Genomic DNA, 20,535 nt, shown 5'->3' with positions numbered 1-20,535 from the left:
AGGCTGGAAGCTAATACTACTCAGTATATTTGAAGAGATTCTGATAGGGCCTCTAAAGGAAATTGATACTTAAGAAAGAAAGAAGTGCCCTTTACAAGTTCCACCACAAGTGTTTTGTTCTGAAAGACATATATTAACATGCAATAGGACCGGATTTACCTGTAAGTGCTGGTAAACACTGCTCAACCCAGGTGCTTCTTGGGAAATGTTTTTAGATCCATGGCAAAAACCCTTCTGCTATCATGTGTAATTCATACTGTTACTATTTTTAAAGTATAAGGAATTTAAATATTATACAGGATAGCTATTTCTTTATACATAAGATAGTAATCTTATGTATAAGTGTTCTGCACGGCTTATCTGGCAAGAATGCACACTTGTCATCTTTCCATTTAGTCCGGGAAAAACATTCAGTTATTGGTTATTGTGACAGCTGGGAAATGTAAGTGTTCAACCCTTTTAAGCAGTAAGTCAGCGTACACACAATCAATATTTATTTTCTATTAATATGAAAACTGTATGTATACTGCTTAGCAGCCTCTTTTGCAGAAAAGGATAAACAGAAGGATGTATGCTTCATTTGCCTTTGTACCAATGAAAATTAAAACATTTGCTGAATGTGGAACAAAAACAAATTTCACTCAACTCCTTCCCAGCAACATTATACAGACAGTATTAAAATAAATATGTAATTTATACATGTAACAGCATATATTCTCTATAAAAATGTTATACATTTTCTTGATAATTTGTCTCAGTGACACTGAATTTGGTAGCTTTGGTCCTCTGTAGAAAGGATTTACTTTGGCTGGCTCCAGACTGACACGTTGCAACAGAATTCCTTATCCCATGGGCAAACATGCACCGTTTCCATATCACAACCACAGTGTGGCTTTGGAAAACAGAGGACCAAGATCAAATCATTTTTCCCACACTGTCCATTCTAGGATGCCTGCAACAGTTTGACACTACAGATAGTACCATTACAGAGTCATTACTGAAAATGAGATAACTGCTAAGTTCTGATTTTTATAGCACAAGAACATTCCTCACCAATGCCTGACACTTCAAGGACTGCAACGTGGCCTGCAGCAGAGAGTAAGGCTATTTCACATCACGGATCTATGGAGAAGCGCCTCCAAATGAGAAGTCAGAGATACTGCACAGGGGGACTCACCCTCGTTAGCCTACACCTTGCCCAAGCCCCATCAGAGCAATGCAATGAATAATTCTGCTGTCTCTGGATGCAGGTTTCTGCTGCACTGAAAGAGCCACATTGTAGAGCAAGCATTAATGCATCCTCGGGAAGTGTTAAATCCTAACTACACTGTTATACCTCACATTAGTCTCTTGTTTCAAAGCATAAGCCCATACGGTCTTCTGCACCTAGATGCAAATGTCTTCTGCTGCTGCCTGGCTCTGAGTCAGAGGCGATGCAGTCAGAGCTCACACCACAACTTCACCAAGAAGGTTGGTCCGAGTTCCCCTTGGACTTCTGCCATCGTTTCATGTCAAAATTGGGTTTGTTAGCTTGAGTCCCACAGTCCTTGCCACAATACAATTTTTATAACAGAGATTTGTTTCAACTGCCCAGCACAAGAGCCAGACATAGTGAATTTATCTCAGTCTGCAAAAAGACTGTGTAGACGTGATCTTGATATAACTCCTTCCTGATTCCTCCTGGAGACTTGGGAACAGTAGTCATCTCAAGTTGTTCACAGAAAAGTAAGATAGAAAATGAATGTGCCACTTCTTTGCATGGATTCAGTGGGCTTATAAGTGGATTTATTTCCTTCCACCAGCCAGTTCAAAGTCCCCAGCATTCCTACAGCTAACCTTGTAATTGATTCTGTCTTATACAATCCTTTTTCCACGGAGCACTAGGTGAAAATGATATGGTTTTAACCTCTGCATTTGCTAATGCACTTCATAATAAAAAGCATAATTCTGTGGAATTTTAACGTCTTTAACAAGAGGGTAGGAAAGATAAGAAGGATCAACATTTTCTTTTCAACTGGTCTTCTTAAGAAAGTGCAAACTAGAGCAATCCACAGGGACTGAACACTTTCAGTATAATTTCAGATTTGCACTATAAACCACACGTTTAAGTCCACTGGTTTATATGGTATAATTACAACTCACAGATTACAGGCATATTCAGTAAAACTCTAATTCACTCCAGGAGCTGGTATATTGGAGGAGATAAATTGAGAAAGTAATTTCAGTTCAAGAGTTAGACTGGAGCCTTCTAGCAAATATTTGATGTAACTGTATTGCAAAATAAAAGCCACTTGTTTCCTAGTTCTTTATATACATCTGTAAGCAGCTACAGTTAGATTTTCTTTAGATCCACAGTCACAAAGTCACTTACAGCAACCTCTGCAAGACCATTCAATCTTACTCTTATAAATAGGATTAACTATGATTTTGATAGGATGTTTGATAGGATCAGCTGTCTGTGGAGGTGCTCAAGTTTCTCCATTGACTTCAGAGGGAGACAGAGTGAGCTTAGAGTAGAGCCTAGAGTCTACACAGCTAAAATCACATTAGGTCCGTTCTCTGTGACATTCAGGTGGAAATGACGAGCAGGGGCTGCAGGAAGAGCTCTTCTGCAGATGGCACCTACACTGAGGAAACGCAAAGAGTGAAACCCTGAGATTTTTTCTCTGCTAGGTAAAAGCAGCCAGAGCTTTTCATTTTCTCTTCCACCCCAGCACAGGTATGCCAAAGCAGAGAGACAGGGAGACATTTTCCATCTTTCCCAGAAATCACCAGGTCATCTTAGTGCCTTAATCCAATGTCCAACATCAGAAAAGTTGCCATCACGATTGACAATGTTCTCACCAGAGACGGGACATCTCCCTCACCCACGCCATGTGGGGCTACAACACCCCCAAGGTGGATCTGAAAACACCGGCTAAACAATTTAGTTGTCCTGCTTTTGCCAGGCCTCTACCACGTGTGTGTATGTATGCACCTTCATATGTATAAATACATCTCCATCTGGCTTCATTTACAAGCCCTGAAATTCTTCTTGCCCTTCTGTTTTTGTTGTTTGCATATTACAGAACATCTTGTTGAAAGCACAACTCAGTATAAAAATAGCTATTCAATGACTACCAAAATTTAACAAGTGAATTCCAACGTGACATTAGTTTATTAAGCGGAGCTTGTATGTCTGTCTATTTCAAGTGGCCTTGAGCAGAAATTATGTTTTTCTGAGAATGGGTTAACAGGAGATTCTTGCAAACACCAGAACACCCTTCTGTCTTGAAATTCTTAATGCTGTTTATTTTGCCAGACAACAGGCATGTTTGCACTGTTGCTGACCCCACATGCTGGAGAGGCTTTTACATTGCAGCTGGAGAAGCTGGGCAAAGCTCTCCCCAGATTTCTCCTCCTTCTAGGCTTCGTGCCACAAACTGCCATGTGAAGATTTTTTTTTGTTTTGTTTTGTTTTATTTTATTCTTTCTGTGCTTGAAATCACCAGTCGCTCTTAGCTCTGAGATGCTCAGCACTCAGCGAGATTCTGCGCTTGGTGGTAGCCCCACTTCATGAAATGAAAAATCATTACTGACTTCACAGCAGGTTAAAAATATATTATCTAACTCAGGCATAGCATTGCTTGGTCACAAAAACTCCAGTCACAATTGCAAGAGAAATGGAAAATGTACTTCATCATCCAGGCAGCCTCTTGGAGATATCCTGATTTTTGATTAGGCAGAACAGACAGACAAACACAACTCGCACTGTCCTCCCAATCAGCAGCCCCTGCATGAAATCGATTCTTCTGCATTACACTGTAGTTAAGAGGTCTCTTATCAAAAGAAAATCCTTACTTCATGAAAGGCCTACTGTGCTTGTATTCCTCACAATAATATATTTACAATATATTTCACAATTCCTGCAGTTTAAATCACGGGCATTTTGCAGACATAGAACGGTGGTTATTGTTTTCTCTCATAATCACTCTTCTTGCTTGCTTCTAATACAAAATCCATTGTAAATACATTCCGTGGGTCGATTTCACTCTCACTTATAAAGTTCACTTAATCTTCCTAGACTCCACAAAATGCTTTTTGCTTCAGTAACAATGCAGGAACATTTTTTAAGGAAGAGTTTCAAGGAAAGGGTCTTTTTATTTTTTTAATTCAGGTTTTATACAGTACAAACATTATTCTCAAAGATGGATTGTCCACATCCTCGACTTTATACCAAGCAACCTCCAAAGCAGTTTGACCTTATGTATAACAGCTAAGGATGCTGAATGCAAATCCCAGAATATGCATGGATCTCTGCCTGCAAGCCTGCAATTTCCAGAAGTCAACGTCCTCGAAAGTTCAGCAAGGCATTTCTCCCCTACTATATTCTTCAGCAATAATAAATAACCCAACGCCATATGTCACTGTTGTACCTGTGGTGACCAGCAGCTCTGTGAAAAACACTTCTTTCTATTTTAAAAGCCTGTAAAACAAAGCTCACGCAGTAGCAGCTTCTCAGCTGCACTATAAGAAGTCATTTTTTGCCACATACCTTTTTCTTGTTGGTGGGGCAAATGTAGAAATTGTCAATAACAGTGGCAATCCCGGGCTGTAGATTCAGCTTTGTGTACAAAGTCCCAAAATCTGATGACCTGAAAGAAATCAAACATCAGTAAGTGCTCTCCTCTAAAGGCCCCAGCAGCAAAACACTGTAACACTAACTATGCATTTTCAATGCTTCTCTGACACTCTTTTGTTTGTTTCCTTGCTCATTAGCAACTAAAAGAAACTTGCCACTATTAAGGGGACTTTTACAGGTTTGAGAACACATTGCTAGCTCTGCCTGTATTCTGCAACTCTGTGCAGTGCTAGTTTTCCTGATGACACCACGCTGCCGTGAAAGACGCACAGAACGTAACCTCCCCAGCACCACCAAGAAAAAGCGAGGTAATCACAGCACAGGCTTGAGCACTAACAGCACCTATTCATCTGGGCAGAAAGGAAAAGCTGACTCCGGAGTCTGGGGCTGCATAAGAGAACAAGCTGGCCTCCGATCTCGGAGACTCGCCATGGATCTCTATGGGAACTCATACTTGATGAAGGTATCGGCCTCCTCCAGCGCTTCTTCAGATCATCACTATAGCTTTGGATAAACAAAAGCAATGAAAGCACCTGACTATCACCACGCATTACACACAAAGCTGTGAATACTGTAATTGTGGAGACTATGCAGAAATATCACTTCATTTACCTGAAAAACCTACAGGATAAAACAGCATTTGTTTTAGGTCTCTGTATTGGAAATCTGTAGCACCAGAAGAATGCACAGGTAAGATGTTAGTTAAGGAAAACGTTATTCAGCAAAACTCAAAGCAAGCCAAATTCGAACCTAAATCACTTCAGATGAAGCCCTATTTGTTTCCTACAGGATCTAAATGCACCATATGGTCTCCCATAAAAATAATCTTTCCCTTCTTATTTGGAAGGGGAGTCCTGCCACGGCTGTCACTTCAGTGTAAGGCTGCAAGTTTATCTATTTTGTTTATTTTACAGAGGCATCTGAATATATTTGATCCATTTTGCACCTCATAATGTTGGCTAGACTGCAGATATACAACAATGCCTTACAAAAGTTAATGCAATCTTAGTAGTTCCGTTTTAACAAATAATTATGTAGAAATCAACTACGCACAATTCCACTACACTGGGTATTTGGCATGAAGCTGATTAACTTTCAAAGGGGGAAAGTCTAGACAATGTTAACACTAATTTCCTAGAAGTGTTTGACAGAAAAGAAATTAAAGCAAACAGTAAACACTGACTTCATCCAGATGTCCTGAAATCAGGTAGAATAAGAAAGCATACAAGAACGCAAGGAAAGAAACATTGGTCCGGTGGTTTGCCCAGTAATAAAATCCTGAAATAATTCTCTGAACTTTAAAGATGATCCAATTTATTTTGAAGAGGCAGTTACAGAACTAATACAACGGGACTGCTAGATAGTAACTCCACAGGACTAATGGTGATGGCAGCTGTGCCAAGGCAAGAGAAAAATACATCCAAAGAGAATAAGCCATCGTAAAGATTAAAAGTTCCACTCTAAAAAACCCTGTTCTAACCCTCATGACTCATAAAGAGTATTAGAAGGCTAAAATAAAGTTGCAACAAAAAAGAGTACACTAGTGTAACCCAGTTGTTTGCAAATAAAATGCAGAAAATGTATAGGGCCAAAATCTTTCATTTTCTCACACAAACTAGTTATCTCAACAGCAAAATAAAAGTTGGAGTCGAAAAGAAGCAATCCAGTTCCTGTGTGACACCGCAGGCTAGTGCACATACACAGGGTGCCCTGTGTCCAAGCTGGAGGCCTGACCAGCAGGACACCTGCGCATCTCTGGAGAAGTTCCTTCAGACCCCCACATCTTTGCTGCAAGACCCCAGACTGCCCAGCAGCGCCAGCAGCTCCGTGGTGCCTCTGCATACGTACAGAGCTACCACGTGGTGGCACCTGGCCAGGACAGCATTCCCTGTCCCTGGAACAGCGCTATGGGGATAGCGGGCTAGGGAGAAGAGCTATGAATTCTGGCATCTCAGACTGACTGGGCCTATTGAGGAATAGGCTAAAAAGCAGCAAAAAGTGTGTTTTGTACCAGCTGCAGGAGAGGAGCAACCGCCCTTCAAAAAGGGATGTATTTCTGTGTTGAAAACCAGCTTTGTGCTGTGTCAAAAGTGCTAAGGGGAGGAAAAAATACAGCTGTGCTTATTAGGATAAATGCATTCTTCTTCCTTCCTAAAAAAAATCATAAAAAAGCATTTCAAGGTAAAAAATGGAAAGAGGATGTAACAGGGCAGTGCTATGAAAAGCACAAAGCTCCAGCTCCAGCCTGGTTGTTTGCATTGGAAGCACAATCCCGGCGCTCCGTCAAGCAGCGCAGAGGCCGGTTCCTCAGAGCGAGGCCTGCCCTGCGCTCCGGCAGCACCCGCACATGGGCACGGGTCGCGCTCCTCTGAGGCCTTCTCGTGCATGCAGCAAGTTCTGCGCACGTTGCTGCTCACTGCCGCTCATCCACCTCTACTAAAGGCTGCGGCTTGTGCGGATGTTTCTCAGCACAGCAGAAGCTCTCAGTGTAAAACTCCAAGGAAAAAACCTGCCAGGATGCAGGCGATGGGCCGCGCCGATGCCAGGACCGTGCGATTTGCTCCTGGCTGGAGGCAGACATCAAGCAGACAACCAGTTTCTGACTGGCTTGCCCATGAGCTAATAGCTTCTTTGAAAGTGTGTGTATCTGCTGAAATATGAACAATTTCTCTTCAATTCTTTTTCTTTATGGAAAAATCACCTGTCAGTGTGATACCAGCAGGTTGAAATAACAATCACTAAAATTGTACAGCAGCATTACAGCCAGGACAGACTCGGATATTTTTTGTTTTAATACTATGAGCTCAAACTCTACTTGGGAAAGCATCCAAGTGGCACAGCTATTTACCCTGAGGAAATCAAAGCTTCAAAAACCCTAAACTCTGGATATAGGTGGATCTCTCCCTTAAAGATGTAGGTTTTATTATATTTGAGCTAAAGTAAAACTAAGCCTAACACAATTGGGAACTGTACCTAAATTCTTGAGTCTTTCAGCAGAAACATTGAGGGAGAAGAAGTTTAAGACAAACTGAAAGAGATATGAACCAAACGTTTACCTATCTAACCTTCAGTGTCAATAAACTGCTCTCTACTGATGCCTCACACCTCTGATTCAGTATTGCTAAGTTAGGTTTTTTCCAATATTGTATTTACAAATATATATTAAATACATATCAAACATATTAAAATATAGATAGTGAGATTTTATGGATTTTTAATGGATTAACACAATAAAATTTATATAAGAAAACAAAATGTAATCTGCAAATACTTCCTTTTTTATTTTCACTAATGTTCAATTAATTGAAGGGACTGATTGGAAAGACAATGATTGGGACATTTCAACACATACATGTTGATCAGATTTCTTCTACCTTTTGACTTTGAAGATTAATTCAATTTAATGCTAGCAAAGTGAGTGCTATTGTACATTTTCTCCAACTAACCAAAAACCCTAGAAGATACCAATGAAGAAGTTTCAGATGACAAAAGGATTACATAACTAGTCAAAAAAATAAATAAATAAAACAAACAAAGCAAAACAAAAAGGCCATTGGAAAAGGTACAGAAAAGATGCAGGGTGAAGGAGCATGGATCTATGCTTAACACTCATTTGGACTTTTTCCCATCTAAAGCTTTTCCAAACTGTATCGTAAATGATTTCTTCTCTCCTCCTCCATCTTTTGGTCAGAAGAATAATCCACTAGCTATATCATTAACCTTAAAGTGCAAGAGAAATGAGGTCAAGTTCTCACTACATGACACACACAAATCTAACACTGGGATTTTCTCTGTGTCCCAGTCTCTCTCCTAAAAAAATAAAAAAAACACAGAGAGACAATGCTACCTACTAGATCTCAGATGTCTGTTATAAGGAAAATATACAGATATCTACAGGACAGTATAATAGTGAAGGATTGGGTGATAGGATATTTAAAACAGATACATTCCAAAGTTCCTACTACATAAGCCAGGACAAACCTACTGCAAGGAGGAATATCATTAAAAAACGTGTACTAATATCTGTTTATTACTTAACAAGCATGTAAGACTCCACAGGCCCATGCATGCACAGTGTGAAAATTTCAAGGATATTAGTCAGCCTTCATTAGGCTTTGTAAGACTAACACCACCAACCAAAAATTCCTCCAAACCCCAAACCTTTCTTCAGAGAAACTTCAGCTTTCCACAGTGGCTGAGGAAGCACAGGACAGGACACCCAGCAATCAGTCAATGTGCTGCCCACCAGCTGTGAGCCGGGCTGCAGCACTCCTGAAAATCATTCTCTCTCTCTGCTTTCCCCAAGAGTTGAACTTTTTTGAACCTCAGTGATATTTTTGCTCACAAAAATGGAAATATTATAAAACTGTTTCCTTCTTAACTCAGTTTTACTACAAATAGTCAATGGTGTAAGCAAATCTAACAGGTAAACATTTTGCCAACCTCAAGTTCAGGTAATACAGAGCTTACCTTTTTCACATATGCACTCGAATTTACCCTGTTTTTATTTACCAACCCAATACTAATAACATCATCTGTATTGTTTAAGAACTGCTATATTAGCCCCTTGAGCAGCCTTTCTGGCTAAAATGAACTTCTCTGTAGCACTCTGCTGAGCACAGAACATGCTACAGCTCTGTCTTCATGCAGTTCCAGAGATTTCATCCCATTACTGCAGGCAGCCCATGTAGTTTTCCAGTCTCCACCTCTTCCTGGCAGCACAGGGAAGGACAAGCAGCCATTCCTAGAACATTTTAGTGACTTGTAAATATCTCTTCACATTTGACTGTAAAATACTGACTTCAAAACACCCACAGGAAACAACAAACAAACAAACAAAACCCACCAAAAACGAAGTACTGAGCAGCTGCATCTGTATCCAGTAAAGAACTCAAAGAGAATCAAGTTGTTCTGAACTCTGGAACTCAGCTTTTGCTCGATACATAAACCATACTTGATTCAACTTTCTGCACTGAGTGAAAAACAGTGCTTAGCAGCCCATAACAAAAACACAGAATTAGCCTGGTGGGTGACTTTGGCAAGCCAGTTCCTTACGGGAATTGTGGTTACTACCACCAAAATAAGGAATAGGGCACTGCCTTCCTTTGCCACGTACTGAAAAAAGAAAGGGGAAAAATGCTAAACAGTGCTATGTGCTGGCTTCTCCCCTAAGGTCTGACCATGCTGTCTCCAATCTTGACTCTGGTCAGAGCCACAACTGGCATGCCAGACTACAGCTTTTTACCCACACGTTGCATTTACATTTCTAGAAAGTGTGTCTTTGTGTTTGTAAGTCTCTTATTGGTTGTATTCTACCATTAATTTATTACACGTTTCTTTGGTTAATTGTACAACAAACATACATGTGCATACTTAAATCTCAATAGTAGGCAGCACCACACGTTCACTGTATGTCACATACCTCCCAAAACTGTATTTACACATTCCTAGCCCGCAGTCCCAGTTATTTGTGTAGTCCTTCACTAGTCCTTCAACATAGTGCAGGCATCCTGCTCATTAGCCCATTATCGAGCTGCTTATCAGTTAAATTATCAAGCTCCTCATTACTTTACTGCACAGCGCCAGTAATTTGACTTCATATTTCATAAGCCTGAGAAGCACTGCTGTAGCTTTTACTAGCTGCAATTATCATCTTCTCCCCACAATTGTTAGTTTAGGTAGGGCATCTGCTTGGAAACAGCTATCTTGGAGTATTAATTCAATTATCAGTACAGAAAACTGGCCAAGGGCGCACAGCAGAGGGTATAATCTGTGGACACACTTAGTATTTGTGGTGAATCCTCTCCATCATGGATTGAGATACAGGGGACAGCGGCACAGGGGACAAGGCCCATGCAGAAAGATGGGTATAGGTATGGCATAAGTTAAACCTCCACGTTATTTCTTACACTGCCCATTCATGAGCCGGGCTGGGCTAGGGCAGGCTTTGGGCCGGGCCGTCCCTGGGCTGCAGCTGCAGGACACCTCGTTGTGCACCTGGAACTCCCCTCAGCCCCTTGTCCCTGATAAAAACAAAATATCTGAAATGATCCATGGTCAAAAGACTGTTTCTGAAGGCCTGCTTTCTAGCATTGGTCATTTCAGTAATCCTACCTAAAATTAAGTCATACAAGCCATGCCTAGTGGGCTAAACAAATGGATAGAAAGACAGAGCACAGTGGTGAAAAACAGGAAAAAGGAGTTTCTTACCACACCTTCTTCACTGAATTAATTCAACATATCATGCAACTATTCCCTAAGTGTACAAGCATTTATCCTGAGAAACAATCCTTTTCAGCTTTAGTTTCAGTAGCTGCAAATCCAGCATTGCATTAGTGAGTCTCAGCAAGGAAGGGAGTATATAATGGAGTGCTACTGAGAGACAGCTCTGGCATATTAGAAGCATAAATAAAACACCACTCCCAATAACTCATACAGTGCTGCAAAAATGATTAATATTAATTTGTTTTCTTTGGTATCATAAAAATGCTAGCTGGATTAAGGAGTACAGGAAGAATTTGACTGTTAGGTGTTCATTTTTTGATAGAAAAGCATTCCTTCACAAGGTCAGTTTATTATTTCTGCAAATACTGTTTCAGAAAAAAAAAAAAAAAGGTGGCTTCTTTTAACTATTTAATCACTACCTAGGAAAGATACAAGAACTTCACTTCTTTTATGATGTTACCTAGCACCAATTTTGAGAAACCTAATATTTGCTGAAAATTCAGGGGAAAGAAAAAGAAAGAAAAGCCTTTGGGGCTAAAATATGATTTTCCAAATTACATTTATAAAGCAAATTGCCAAAAGTTTGATTCCAGTTTTATTTGTCTTTTGTGAGTTCTGTGCCTGGAAATAAGCAATCAGCAGAGGAAAACTTCTCATCCAACACACTGCCCAATCTTCAGGGATGGGGGATGGTTTAAGAACGTTTTCTTGAGGCTTGCAAAGAACAGTAAAATTCTCAGCCATGGAAAAATGTTAGTTATTTCCCACAGCCTTTTTATTTAATCCACTACACACAGCTGAAATATTTTTGAAACAAGTGTGTTCCCCTATTAATGGTCAGGCAGCTCCTTGGAAGGCAATAAGGATGTTGGGATGCATGAGGAGAGAGAACTGGCCTTGTGCTCTTTGAACAGAGCAGCACATTCTCCCGTTATTGCTGAATGGACCTGGCTGCAACAAGAACACTTAGGAAATTAAAAAAGAACTGATAATCTTTTAACAAATTATATGTGCACATTCACATGCAATTATGCATACCTCTAGTAATTGAGTCTCCCAACTCTAATAGTCAGCTCTCGCTCTTCGATAAATGGGACTCTTCTTTAACCCAATCTGTGGATGTTTTTGCTTTTGCAACAAAAGTACTGACCTCAGTTTTATGATTGCTCGGGGAGGAGCAAGGAATGGGAGCAAATTATATGGCCAGGTTGTAGCACTTTATAAAAAAAGTGAAGTCAGTGTTTTGTCAGTAATTTGACTGTGATACCCTTTGCCAGAGAAGCCAAACACTTGCTAGAACTGAGGAAGCAGTTGCACATTTTCATAAAGAATGAAAATATCCCCAAACAGTAAGTAAGCACAGATAAAGAGTAACTGGACAGTGTAAAGCCTCATGCTGAATGTACTAGAGACCTACCAGCTCTCGCACAGTTCTGCAGTGGGCTGTCCAGAGTTGTTCTCTGAAACTGCTAGGACGAGGCTGGCCAGTGCCCCAGTGGAGTGGGAGCCCCTCCAGGACACCAGCTCCTCTGCTCCCAGGGTTAAAGGAGTGATTATTCCCAGTTATTACCGCGTCGGCTCATTAGCTGTGTTGCACAGCCCGCCTGCCTGGAACGTGTCCGTCCATGGAACAAGCTTCTGGGCTGCATCCGAGGTTATGGCAACAACCAGGGACTCACAGGAGCTCGGAATCTCCTAACAGTGCCTCCTGAACTGACACTTGGCCAAACACAGTGGTTAAGTGTGCAGTTAATGACAGGAGCAGACATACGGTAGGAGGCTGAAGCAATCAGGGTGACTGGGGGAATGCAAACAGCTCACAGGGTCTTCAGCAGGGTCTGTTTCTATTACTTGTTAACAATTGCCCTTGTAAGCTCCTAACAGCCTGCTACGATCGCTGGAGCTTTTTTTTTTTTTTTTTTTTTTTTTTTAACGTATTTTGCTTAGACCCTTCTGCAGCCAAATTGCCCCTGCAGCTGTTCCCAGTCAGTGCAGTGACACCCAGGGAGGGCAGAGCCCATGCGCCGTAGTGTGGCCTGCTGTTGAACTTGGCAGGCAAGCAGCATGTAAAGCCCCAGCAGATGTTTCTGCTTTTATAGCAGCTCTTCTAAACCCTTGGCCAGACATAAATCCAAAAGGGATCCAGAAGAGACAAACGGTGCCACCGCCACGGCTCTTAAAATTAGAAGGCAGAACGAACCTTTTCTGCAGGACTCAGATAGCCCATTAGCAGCAGAAGGTGCCGTGAAGTGCTCCCATAAATTACCCAGATGGACTACAGGGGCTATGGCCATGGCCAGCGCTATGCGTTTTGCACTGCATCCCACTTTGCTAGGAAATAGAATCCAAAGACAAACACACGCCATCTGCGTGGGAGTTTCCAAACCGAAAACATTATATTTCATAGCAACAAGTAGAGGAAGCAGGCTATTTTACGGCCATTAACGCTTTCACAGGGACCTACAGGACTTCCCCTCCATGGGAATGAATGTTTTGTGAGTTAAGCAGAAGAGAGGGGTCCTTGGTTGAAGTATTTCTGAATATTTGCCATGCCGGATCCGCTCTGTGGAAGGAAAACCGCCTGACACACGCATTCGCAGCTGACACTGTGCTTTAAAGGCTGATACATGGCCGGGTGACACACTCATACATTTCCTTGCTTGATGATGACTAACTGCTCGTCACAGAAGCTCAGTCCACCAGAAACTGTTGCTGTGTAATTTCAAATGCAAGACCAAACACCTCCACAGCATTAGCTCACTGCATCCACAACACCACAGAGAACTCAAGGAATGGGAAACTTTAGTCACGTTCCTGACTACTGTTGGGGGAGACAGGGAAGATTAAAAACGTCCCAGCTTCAGAAAAGGAGGAATTCTTCCTGTAGCAATGCAGACTGCTCCACGTTCTCCTGCTCGCCTTGGCAGAGGCCGCTGAGCTCAGCGGGAGGCCCCAAGAGGAGGCGGCTGCAAGCTGGGAGCGCTGGGCCCTCGCCCAGGCTCTGCGCTGCGGACAGGCTCCTGGTGTGCAGGAGGTCCACGCCGGTAGGCGCTGCCAAAAATACAGCTGCCTTTTGAGACCCTGCAGCTTCGAGAGCCCAAACCCCACACTCAACTGAACTCTGTGCTCTTTGCCTTGGGAAATGGAAATGTCCAGGATGGCCAAGGCCAGAAGCTGGTAACTTCTGGCACTAGAAGGAGGGCTCGGGCGCCGCCAGCAGCCCTGTGAACACAGGACCAGCGGCCCGAGAGCAGAGGAGGGGCTGGGACCTCTGGCCAAGGAAGCACCCGCGGGGCTGGGCCCGCACCCGGCACCCGCGAGCGGCAGCAGCGGGAGCCTGGGCCTCCCAGGGGCAGGGACAGAGGCCCCGGGTTGCCGGGGGAGCCTGCGGGGCCTCACGTCCATGACGCTACCAGAGACACAGTCAGCTGGTGCTTCCAGGCCTTGGTGCTCTTCCACGTGGGCATGACACTGCCGGGAGAGCTGCAGTGCATCCAGAGTGCCCTGGGGCACGAGAGCCTTGGTGGTGTCTGCTCAGTCCTGGTGAGGGGAATATCTGGAGGAGGAGTGGACAGATCCTGCAGGTCTATCCTGGCTGCACAGCAGGTGTTGGCAACTGGGGTTGTTTTCTACAACCACAGGATCCTCTTTGTGGTTGAGGGCTGTTGGGGAGAGACAGGATCCCCCTAATAATAAGGGGCAAAGCATCTATGCCCACATGGAGAGCTTTAATCTAGGAAGGACCATCCTCAACGATATGAGGAATTGGTGGACCGGGCTGGTAAGAATGGGGACTGTGGATAAAAAGAGATTTTGTACTCCACAGAACAGGGCAGAAGGGAGCCCTCCCATGTGCATGCACACCAACAAGGTGATCTGAATCTGGAATCATAGGCCCATCCCAAACTACATGTTTGCAGCTTGAAAGGCACCGTAAATACATTTTGTCTACATCTTTTCTTCTTGCAGTCACACAAATTGTTGTTCAAATGCCCAAATCAGTCAGGCCTACAAAAGACAGAGGAGAGGGAGAGAAGGCGGTTTTGCCCAGCGAAAGCTGGTGTTTTTTTTTTTTTTTCTTTTTTTGGCTGGCTTTGTTGATTCCACTCAGAACCACTACTCTGGGGAATTTAACCCACAGAAGCATTGGCAAAACCTTTTGGAATATGCGGTCAAGCCTCAGGTTCACAGTGAAAGTTCAGTACAATACCACCACTCTACAAATAAACGTGCAGATCCCGTATGTTAGCCACTAGTCCCAACAGGCATATTTTATTAAGTACTTTTGTTACATGACTCGGAAACAGATTTACTTGCTCTTACACCAATAAAATGAAAACCAGCACGCCAATGTTCAACAAGATTAAGATACATCTGCTGTGCTTGCTTCCAAATTACATCCACTCCAAGACAAATTCTTGCAAAAGAAGTCTGAGCCCAGGTTATCTCTCACAGGGAAGAGCAAAAGGAGCTGGTGAGGAGGAATCACTTCTTTGGCCACTGTGCACATTTGGGCATAATCCCATTGAAGCCAATAGACTAGAGTCTGCTGCCCTCCTTCAGTCAGCTTCATAATATAAATGTATATTTACATGAAAATTTATCTTGGAATTAAATAATATTAAGTAATGACCCTTCCATTGCAGTGGAGGAAATGACTTTTGCTCTGTTTGGAGATCCACCAAATTTTCTAGGTTCTTTTTCTGGCAAGAGAATCAGCCTCCCACTCCACAGCTGAAGAACTGGGGCAAAGACTGTATGTTTGCATCCACAAATGAAGCGGTAGCTTGGGTGTTGTCACAAGTGAGCAACATTATCAAATCAATCAGTAAATATTTTTATTTATAAATAACTTGCAGTACTCTGGTGTAAATTATATAAAATTTTCTACCAAAATCTTGGATTTTCACTTAAGCAGCAATAACTCGAAGCTGTCACAGAGTGAAATGAAAGAGCCATTCAAATACTGAAGAAAGGTGAAGATTAGCCCTCAAAAATTTTCTGGCCCATGCTTTGACAGCTTTGTAAATCTTTATAACACTTGTAGGGAATGTTATTGAAACCCTATAGGAAATAAAACAGATACTTGTGTGAGAAGTCCCTCTAGACTAAAGCACTTTACTCTTTTTGAGATGACAGAAATGTTATGAGCATTATGCACAGAAAAGAAATGCAGTTCTAGTTGTTGACTTGCAATCTTATTAAATAACATTAAAGCAAATCTGCCTTACCAATTCACTTTATCAATACGAAAATTTCAACAGACATTACTTGATTGAAACAAGAGACATCTTATACATCCAAACTCCACGATACTTTCCAAAAAACACCATGTCTTCGTAGCTGCCCCGGATGGTTTTCAAAACTGCAAATGACACCACTTCACTCACTCTTTTATGTGAGGAAAATGCCTGAGAAGCATTTTAAGTTGTGCAATTAATCTCTTCACATGTGCATCCCTTCTCTGTGTTTTTTCCAAGCACTAAGTGAAACATCAAATCTTGAGCTAATTAAAAGCATGCTTTACCCATTGAGCCTTCAAGTATAAGACATGAAAGGCGGGTAGCAAGAAGTGAGGCATTGGCTACATGTGCATCAGAACCACAACTGCAGAGCTACAGAACATGAAAATGACACTGGAGAAAGTCTGTCTGCATCAACCTTATATATCCATCGAGAGGGCAAATATTTCAATTTTGTTTTTGTAAGGAAAAAAAAATCACTGTCTAGGATTTCCAGTAACTTTAATTTACTCTAGGTTCTGTGTTGGTAGACCCTGCACAGACATGGAAAGGACCAAGGTTTTGTGAACCTTAGAAAGTACACAAAATTAAAGCAGGGCAGGTAGGGGCAAGGAAGCAGATGTGTTTAATATCTGAGAAAAAAGCGTAAGGTCATGCAGGAAATTTGTGGCATACCCACAGCATTGTGCCTACGTCTTCTGAAAATCTCTTCCAGTGCTTAATTTCAAGGAGCAAGTGTTTTTTTTCTCTTCTTCTGAATACACAAAATTTGACTGAATCTCCAGATATTTATCACTTCTGAATTGTTTCTACTGAGGCAAACTTATTACTGGCACTGAGATGATAGATACCAGGGAAGGGGACAAGCCTCACAGTATACCTTAAAATACATGCAAAATCTTGTCTATTGAAAGCTTCTGAAGCATGCGAGTTCTGCTTTTTGGCTGCTTTTTAATATCATATGCTAATAAAAGAAGAGAGATCTGAGTCATAATGTTTCTGTTCTTACACATTAATTTAGTTGATAAAGGAAACTTCTTTTTCTAGAGTCATCTGTCTAAATTTAGTCTTTGTCTGATTATTAAATTATATTTAATTTATTACAGATTGGCTGTATTTAACATTATCACTGATTATCTATCACTAACATCTAGCTCAGCAGAATAAATGCCATGGAAGATTTAGGGAATTAAATAGTGGAATATCATAGGGCAGCCGAAAAAGTTCCCAAACTTTCAGCAGAAAGTGAGATGAAAAGAAGTTGTCTAGTGAACTATGCATTTCCCCAAAACAGTGACAGTGGAACTTGCACACAATATTGAACAGGATTTAACAACTCATGTATAAAGGCTATAAATTACTACCATTAGTCATCATTACTAAAACTTCTTAGATGAAATTCACTCATTTTACTTATTGTAGCTATTTTAATACATCTTCTTCTGGTAGCAACAAAACAGAAAAGAAAGCTTTGGCTTAACAGATTTTTCCAATTTTTGAATTTCACTTTAAGACTTAAACAAGACAAGAATCCTCTGAGAAATTTTAAACTGCAAAAGAGGTTCTTTTGCAAAAGTCTAGCATATTTCCATACCATACTCAACAGCTGTGCGCTATGAACTACTTGTCCAAAGATAACAAAATAGATGAACGTCATGCACATACATTTTTAAGAAACTATTTTATTAGGTGTTTTTTTTTTTTTTTAAGGTTGCTAGTAAAACTGACTGATGGATACTCCTATTGTACCAGGAGGACTCGTCATTCAACTCTTTGACCTTGTCTTCACGGTACAGTCAAGTGTCTTTGAAATCTGTTTACTTCAGAATTTACAAGAGTATTAATGACAGGTTGTCAGTGCTTCTCAGGTTTGGAAAGACCTAATAATAGTAAACGAGTTTGAACAGTAGGGTCATTCTGTAGCGTACTTTAAGCAAGACAGACAAACTTCGTTATTCCACCTTACGATTAAGGACAAGTATGACAATTTTTAAGCCGCTTTTTATTCTTTGTTTGTTTTCTTATTAAAGAGCATTCTCTATTTTTGAGGCCGATACAGACCATGCTATGTGAGTATGAAGAAAAAAAATAATCCCTATCTATGCTGTCAAATAAATGACTTAACAGATGCAACACTTGTTCCTGAAACTGCTAAAGAACATAAAAAGCTAAGTTGCCTCTTATCTAAATAAATTCTCATTAAGTTTGAGAAGCATTCTACCCAATTTTGCTCTCATCATCATGTTCCACACATAAAACACAGGGGCTATTTGTTTCTCTGTCACTAACATGGGGTTTGCCTTTCCAGGCCTCAGATGAAATGCTATGAAAACAATACATTTGGATTTGGGCGAAGAGACTGGGGAGGTGGTGTTTTTCTCAATGGCAATATTTTTGATCCTTCATAAAGAGCATTACATAAAAAATCACATGCACTCTGCTGCATAGCTGCGCCTCAGGAGGAACGGTGATCTTTGGTGCCGTGTCTTTCCAACAGGGTTGGACACTTATTTACCTTTTCACAGTTTCATCTCTCTGCAGTATGACATTAGTAAGAATAATACAATACATGAAAATCAGGTCACCCATCAAATCCCAGAGCGGCTGTCCTCTAACATTAATGCTGGGTTTTTGGGAACAGGCTAATCTAGCAGAACAATGAACAGTCACATCACACCCGTAAATGCATTGGCCACATATGACTGACTCAGCAGCTCTGTGTGGATAGCCTTCTGATTAGCACTTACAGCTTCTAAATATTTTGGAGCTTTTACTTCTTGCATTTATCTCAGATTCTTCTAACACTTCACATATTTTACACAGAGGAATAAATCTACATTTAACATGACTGAGTTTTGGACTCCTCAAATTTCTCACTATACAAAGAGAAACTTCTAGTTTCATAAGCCAGCACAAAAAAAAATTGAATACAGTTGATACCTGTTGCCTTTGAGATAGTCAAGGATGTAAAACCAAGAGTTATTACCATATGATAACAGGAAGTTGTAGATCATTATAAAAATAAAAAATAATGAGTAGCTTTGAGTCATTTATTCTGTTAAGAATGCAAATTATAAGTAAGGGATATTAGCTGATGGATTGATAAGAAATTTCAAGTGATTCCAAACCATTAAGTTATTCATAGTGATATTGAAAATGTAATTACTTTCAAACCACACGGTAGAGTCAGATTAATGGAGAAAATACTTTATGAGCAACCCATGAGTCATGCCTACTTATTAGTGTGAGTTTTGGGTTACTTACAATTTCAGCTCTGTGGCTTTACTAAAAAGCAACTATAATAAGTAACACCACATTCAGACTCTGAGATCTTTATGAGCGTACTGTCAAGTACAAGAAGAAACAAAAGAAGAACATTTATGACAAATTTTCAATGGAATACCTTAAAGAAATTATAGCTTGGGGTATGCATATTGGAGATGAATCTTCAAGCTTCAATTTTATGCTTTATAATTGTCCCTTCATGTTTTTTAGATACAAATTTTAGGGGGGAGAAAAAAGAAAATTTGTGTTTTATTAGTAAATCTGCCAAATGCCATTGGAGGCTGGAAGAGAATTAGTTCCACTACCCAACCAGCTGTGATTTCCCTCTATACACTCTCCTCTGCTGGCCACCCCATCCCCGCTTTGTTACTTTGTGTGATCCTCCTGCTTTCTGTCCCCTCTCTCCTCCACCATCTTCCAGATCCATGAGCAACAGAGCAAAGTTTGCCTTTGGAGATTGCTGACCTTCAGCAATAGCATTTCAAATCCATATCACAGCATCAATCACACATAAAATCTCTCTTTTCTTTTCTCCCCCTTTTCCCCATCAGAACAGCATTGTTTCTTGTTCATTTTATGCTTGTCTTTTGTCAGGGATTACACAAGTCTGTACTTAGCACCAGCAAGGAAAAAGAAACGCATTATCACTTCGTTTCAAAGCTGTGCATGCTAGCCACCAATTTCATCCAAATTGCGGGGAGAGCATCACTAGCAGTACTGGTAGCAAAGTAAAGTATCCTTGCCATCCAGAAGAGAAAGCAAATATAAATACAGCATAAATGCGCTTGAGAATGTTCTGTTCTGTCCTCTTAGAACGTATCAGTGCTTGCTGTCAATTTTCTGTCTCATCTCAGAGTAAAGGAAACAAATGCCTTAAATATCAGCATATCTTCCCTAGGCAGTAGTTTCAAAAATTTTAGATTACTGGATCACTGTCAGAACATTTCAAGTATCACTATACATTACACATTCAGCTGCAAACAACATACCTGCAACATACTTCCATAGATGGGCTGTGAATTATTTCCCATGAACTTGGAGATCACCAGAGATCTACCCCACTATTTGTGAAGCACCTTATAGGCCGCCTGCAGATACCTCTAACAGCTATCACTAAGTGTTCAACAGCTTTTGATACCCTGCCATCAATTCTGGAGAGAA

The 20,535-nt window shown here is 41.0% G+C and overlaps 1 protein-coding gene across 1 annotated transcript in view; it reads right to left on the bottom strand.

Annotated features, from left to right (window-relative positions):
- Positions 1 to 20,535, bottom strand: part of SORCS2 (sortilin related VPS10 domain containing receptor 2) — a 493,766-nt gene that overhangs the window by 210,652 nt on the left and 262,579 nt on the right. Inside the window, 1 exon segment of the mRNA XM_088539999.1 lies at positions 4,535 to 4,634. Within this exon segment, the coding sequence (XP_088396125.1) occupies positions 4,535 to 4,634 (100 nt within the window).

The sequence above is a fragment of the Tinamus guttatus genome, unplaced genomic scaffold, assembly GCF_059628265.1.
Source record: "Tinamus guttatus ecotype Peru unplaced genomic scaffold, ASM5962826v1 Tinamus_guttatus_pri_ptg000052l, whole genome shotgun sequence".
Lineage (NCBI taxonomy): Eukaryota > Metazoa > Chordata > Aves > Tinamiformes > Tinamidae > Tinamus > Tinamus guttatus.
This window is presented reverse-complemented; position numbering and strand designations above follow the sequence as displayed.